This window comes from Haliotis asinina, chromosome 6 (genome assembly GCF_037392515.1).
Source record: "Haliotis asinina isolate JCU_RB_2024 chromosome 6, JCU_Hal_asi_v2, whole genome shotgun sequence".
In the NCBI taxonomy this organism is placed as follows: domain Eukaryota; kingdom Metazoa; phylum Mollusca; class Gastropoda; order Lepetellida; family Haliotidae; genus Haliotis; species Haliotis asinina.
In genome coordinates this window covers 67638750-67644749 of record NC_090285.1, presented here as the reverse complement: position 1 = coordinate 67644749, position 6000 = coordinate 67638750, and the positions used below count along the sequence as shown (strand labels likewise).

The following is a 6000-nucleotide window of genomic DNA, read 5'->3' as shown; positions in this document are numbered from 1 at the left end:
GCATCAGTGCCCCTGTAATAGTGAATGTGATTTCGTTTGACAACAGTGCATGAATCCATACTAAAACGACGCATCAAATACAATAAAAAAAATTATTATCCATAAAGAATCTTACGTTCTTGTTACTCTCCATACTTATAAAATACCCATCAAACAGATCATCTTTCTGTACACACAATCAGCCCTCAGCGTATGAGCAAATGAACCAGCCAATCGGAAGTCGTCGTTACACTTGAGTGCACGCCCACCCGCTATGACTGGGTTCGATCTCCCAAAGGCTTCGTTTCGTGAGCGATTTAGTTCAGCAAGACATCATCACGACACGAGTCATTTTTTTAATGTTTGGAGATTTCAGTTAGATTAACATGTTTAAGTTAGGGAAGCATGAGCGAATCGCTCATTCTCAGACAAGGGAGTTAGCCTACAATGTTATCATTTATATGGAAAAGACATGCGCAACAAAAGCAGACGCTGTTTCAAAAAGTAGCCTTGATACTGGTCTTTCCAAGTCAACTTTAAAACGCAATAAAGCAGAAGGTGACAGGTGTGCGAGTAGGCCTACTTTTACTAGTCACACCAAGTTCCGCAAATCCAAGACTTTCAAGCACAAACTTGATGATTTTGAGCGGTGTCCAGTCCGTCAATTTGTACAAAGTTTATATGGAGTACAAACGCATCTGCCTATTCTAGATATGATATAAATTTTATGATATGACAAGAAGCCAGTTGCACTATGGGGTTCAAAGGTAAGTTTTCGAAAAAATCTGAAAGACATGGGGTTTAGGAGGTGAAAAACGCAGTCAGATCGTAAGATGTTAATGGAACGAAAAGACATCTTTGGAAAGCGTTTGCAATGCTTGTCAAACAGTGGTATGATACAGTCTAAGTAAACTTAGCCGCAGTGTTATTCGTTACACTTCTACACATGTCTAACAAAATCTGGTAGGAGGTCGCGTCAGGTAACCTTTGACCGTCCAATCAAATACGAGACGGCTAAACGGATGTAACCAATCAGACAACGGCTACTGTTTTGGTTTATGGTGGGACACTAGTCACTGACAATGATCTCTCAACGAACGAAAATCCGCACGTAACACTGATATTTGACCTGCACTGTACACGCCTTTTGGTTTCTGTTGACATGATTACCATTAGCTAATTTTTGCGCAAGCTGACATCCTTGCACATTGCCAAAAACGCTGTTTATTCACTGTTGTGGTGTACGTGCTCCAAAAGATCACCCGGAAGCGATCGTTGGGTAAAATAGCATTCGAAATCGTTCGGGTACAAACCTTTGCATAGGTAAAAGTTCTTAAGGTATGTTCGAATGTCCACTTTCTGTGCTCTGATTGGTCAATCTCAAAGGTTACCTGACACGACCTCCTACTAGGTTTTGTTAGACCCAGTGTAGGCTTGTAATAAATGACACTGGGGCTAACTTTGCCTAGACTGTAGTATGATAAACAATCAAAACACGATTCGCACTAGGAAAACTTTTCAACATTTAGACGACAACCTGTTTCCCTCTTGTTTCAATTGGAATGTTCTTGAGGGCGTTCCCATGTATGCAAACTTTGGTCATTTGTCAGATCGTGGCTCATCGTCAAGCATTCGTGTCATTCGTAACTACTCGTGTCATTCCGGCAAGCCGGATGGCGTCTTCTAGTAGGTTTCGGAAAGAGACGAGTAGTTACGAATACCTTGTGGAGGCCACGGAAGGAGACCATTCGTAACTACTCGGGTCATTCCGGAAAGCCTTCTTGCAGGTTACGGAAAGAGGCGAGTAGTTACGATTGGGAAGGAGACAAGTATTTACGCCAATCGTACGATTGGTATTTACGCATGACTTGACAAGCAGTTCGTGCCACCCTCCCACTGACTTAGAATTACAGAGATATTTTGGTGATTTTACTTGTGCTTTGAATACTTTGACGAACCATGTCACTCAAAGGGAGATAAACTATGAAAAACAAGGGCAGATAAGAAGCCATCCACGTCACGTGATTTGACAAGGTGCTCTCAAGATGGCGGACGAGTTGGAATTTCGGGTGGACAGGTCAGATTGACTGTACTTTTGCTTGATTATTCCAACAATTTCTCATTTGTTTAACATGGGTGTGTACATGTGCATAACAGCCATATAACCAACTATTGATTGCATCAATTGTTAGGAATATTAAACCAATAGGTACATTTGTTGGCCATATTTTGTATGACCCAAATTGTAAACGTAGTTTTGTTTACCTGTAATAAAATTATTTTGGTCCGTGGCATGTTTGTGACAATAATTTGGGCAATTTGGTCTAAGAATAGATTGCGCTCTAAAAACCTCATTGTTTTCATAGCATATATTTTCATGGAATCCTATTAAAGATTTCATAAGTGTTTATTTGCTGAAGATATTAAAAAAAATATTTGTAATAATATCTAAGGCCTGCATGTCTGAATGTTCCTGGGTTCAACATCAACTCATTCTCTCATTGTTGGGTCTTTGTCGTGGAACACAGTGCTGTCAACATGTATTACTACTAACTAGTCAATACTGAAATTGTTGGTGTTGGAAGGTAATATGGAAATACACAACCCCCTTTCTGTATGCAATTTTAAACGGCATAGAAAACCTAACCCATCATGGCAGTATTTATGGACCGAAAAGAGCACCAAACATGTTCTTTTTCAGATTTACAAACTAGTCTACTGTTAAATCAAACCATGGCAACTTCAAACATGACCATGATGACAGATTGTGCATGTAAATTGTCATTCTTCAATAGCAAATCAGTAATTAGATCTAATTATTACATAGCAGCAATAAAATTTGTGCTGAGATTCAAACTATTGACCATCTGATCTGAACTCAGAAGCCTTGTGCACATGACCAAAGAGGTTAAACCCGTCAGCAAACTGACAAGGTATGGATTTTTTCATCTGTTGGATGACTCCAAGCCCTGCTACAGTACAATACTGACTCTTTCCGGTAGGGAATTAATTACAGACCCAGAATTTGATCACATTCACATACTTGATATTAGTTATCTCACACGGATTTCTCACCTACAGCTGTGTAAGAAATAACTGTGGCCAAATCTACTTGTTCAGACACAGTACCCTGAACATGCTGGGTGGTAGGGAATCAGATTGATTTATGTGAGACAGAAATGTGTATCCAGTATGTTCAAATATACACTAATTACCACATAGAAAGGATGCAGAAAAGTACATTATTGTTAGTGACCCACAATAATATTAACTGCATGATATTCATGTCCATATCATATGATTATGTGACAAAAACTACAAGTGTAGAATACTTGTTGTTAACCTGACTGATATTCTATATGAAAACGATGCAAGCACTGGCCATCTTGGTGTATACTGCATCTTAAAGAGATGATCAAATTATCATGGTTAAAGAGTGACATGATAAGTCTGTCAGTTAGTACTGTAGAACAAACACTGGGCTGGTGCAATCTGGCAGTCAAATAAGCAGTTGCACATACACATTTTGTCTTAATAGTTTAATAAACATGAACAGGATGAATACAACATTAAACCAAATTCCATCCAGCCTCATTCACTGTGTTCATTCACTCATGGCGAGGTGAGGTGAAATTGGGTTTAACGTCATAGTTAAGAATATTTGGTTGCTATGATGATGTGCATATATGTGTGGCTGCTTGTATTGTACTAGCCCAGACTTCAGCTGGTTTTATCATGTATATAGTGCTAGTTCACAGACAGTCATACTGCAGTTAAACATGAATTCCCCACTCACACACAATATATTGACTCAAAGTCAAACAGTCCTTGTTGTGGCCATTAATGCCAGACAGGGACTGAAAAGTACCATGTATTAATACTATTAAGATCTTTTGGTATGAGGTGGTCAGGGGTTGAACCCAGGACCTTCTGTTCACTCATCATCATGAACACGGGAAATAGTTATCAATTTAGGGATGTTACCTACTGTTGATATTTGTTGTGTTGTATTTTGACACGTTTAATCACATCAGTCATGACTGGTCAAGCATGTTAAGGAATTTGTTAACTGTGATCATGGTAACATGGTCAAACTAAAGTCTGTAATAACGTTTTCTTGTAGGTAATATCTGGAAGGATGAAAGATGATATTTTCGTGAGCTTTGATGGCATAATGGCAGAGGTCATATCTCCAGCAGATCATGGTCAACAAGAACTTAAATAGTTACACTGAGTATTACTGGTGAGTTGTAAAATTTATTCATTGTCGTTTCATTTTCTAAAGCCATGCAAATTACCATCATGATAACAGTTTCCATGTAAAGATTAAGCATTTGGAGCCATTTGATGGTTGTTTTATAATTTTGTCACATCTTTGTTCCTTAGATAAGTATCCAGCAGACCTCACAAAAACAAGATGGATGAAAGTGACCTTCACCTTCAGTATGAAGCCCAGCAGCAGCTGGTTGAGCAGCTGAAGGGAATGATCAGAGAGAGGGAAGAGACCATCAAAGCCAAAGACAAAGAACTCCAGGTAAACAAAGTATAGCTTAAGTGTTTTGGAGCCCATTATTTTGCTGGAATATTGCTGAAAACGATACTCTTACTCACTTCTACTGAAAGACCAGTTAATAAGTCCAAATATATAGCTGAATTTCCTTAAGTGTTGAGTCATACACTCCTAACTACTCCACTACCAAACTTCCTTGAAATTCTCAAAAACACTGTCATAATCTCAGGGAGACACTACATGACTCTCATACACTACTGTTCTATAGTGAATGATAACTGCTATTGGCAGGTTGGATTCCATGTTGACAGTCATCAACATGTACTCAGTGTATGAAACAGCGTCTGCCCGGCAGCCTGCTGCCTGCTAGTTACATTGCAGGCTTAAAACTATATTTTATTGCCAGCCCTGTGGGCCAATACATGTTCCAAGAGTACATATTTGACCATGTCATTGACTATGGGAAATATTTCGAAAATAATTAACAGTTGTAGATGATGTCTGTATAGTTCATGATCAATCAAACTGTAACTTCCGCAGATCTACCTACACATTTATCTAAATATGACTGGTCTAGAGCTTGTCAGCCAATGAATAATGTCATTCTTTTCTGATGACAACGACACTAAATGTGACCACCCAGTCATGGTTTTATTAAATTTGCTTTTGCACATGTTTTCACCTCACTTCAAGTAATTCATTAATTACTTTCTTTAAACACCATATCTCAATTTTCTAGATTTAATACAGGGCTGGTTACATGTTAATGGGGCCAGCAACATTTTTTAGTTATCAGCACTTTGGGCTTCCTGTCTTTTTGTTGGAGTTTCATACACTGATGTACTGGAGTTACATATTTTCATTATTGTCGTAAGAGGCGACTAACGGGATCAGGTGGTCAGGCTAGCTGACTTGGTTGACACATGTCATCGGTTCCCCATTGCGCAGATCGATGCTCATGTTGTCGATCACTGGATTGTCTGGTCCAGACTCGATTATTTACAGACCGTTGCCATATAGCTGTAATATTGCTGAGTGCGGCGTAAAACTAAACTCACTCACTCACACTCACATATTTTCCTTACAGGACACAAATTCCAAGTTATCCAAGCTGAAACTTCAGGCCAAAGCCAAGGTTGTAAAGATGACCTCACAGTTAGAAGAAGCAAAGAAGGCAGGGGAGGCAGGAGACAGAGTGAGTGTTGCTTGACCCACAGGGAGGGGAAATTGGGAGTGTTGCTTGACCCACAGAGTGGGGAAACTGAGAGTGTTGCTTGGCCCATAAGGAGGGAGACTGGTGTAGTGTTGCTTGATCAACAGGGAGGGGAAACAGGGGTAGTGTTGCTTGACGCACAGGAAGGGAAAACAGGGAGAGGGTTGCTTGACCCACAGGGAGAAGCTGGGGAGTGTTACTTGACTCACAGGGAGGGGAGACTGGGTGAGAGTTGCTTCACCTACAGGGAGGGGAGACAGGTGAGTGTTGCTTGACTCACAGGGAGGGAGACAGGAGG

General features: G+C 40.0%; 1 protein-coding gene across 1 annotated transcript in view; it reads left to right on the top strand.

Annotated features, from left to right (window-relative positions):
• Nucleotides 1-1977: 1977 nt before the first annotated feature.
• LOC137287090 (golgin subfamily B member 1-like) overlaps nt 1978-6000 on the top strand; it is a 55741-nt gene continuing 51718 nt past the window's right edge. Inside the window, exons 1-4 of the mRNA XM_067819219.1 lie at nt 1978-2056; nt 4103-4222; nt 4366-4513; nt 5577-5684. Of these exons, the coding sequence (XP_067675320.1) occupies nt 4397-4513; nt 5577-5684 (225 nt within the window). The 5' untranslated portion in view covers nt 1978-2056; nt 4103-4222; nt 4366-4396. The remainder of the gene's footprint in view (nt 2057-4102; nt 4223-4365; nt 4514-5576; nt 5685-6000) is intronic.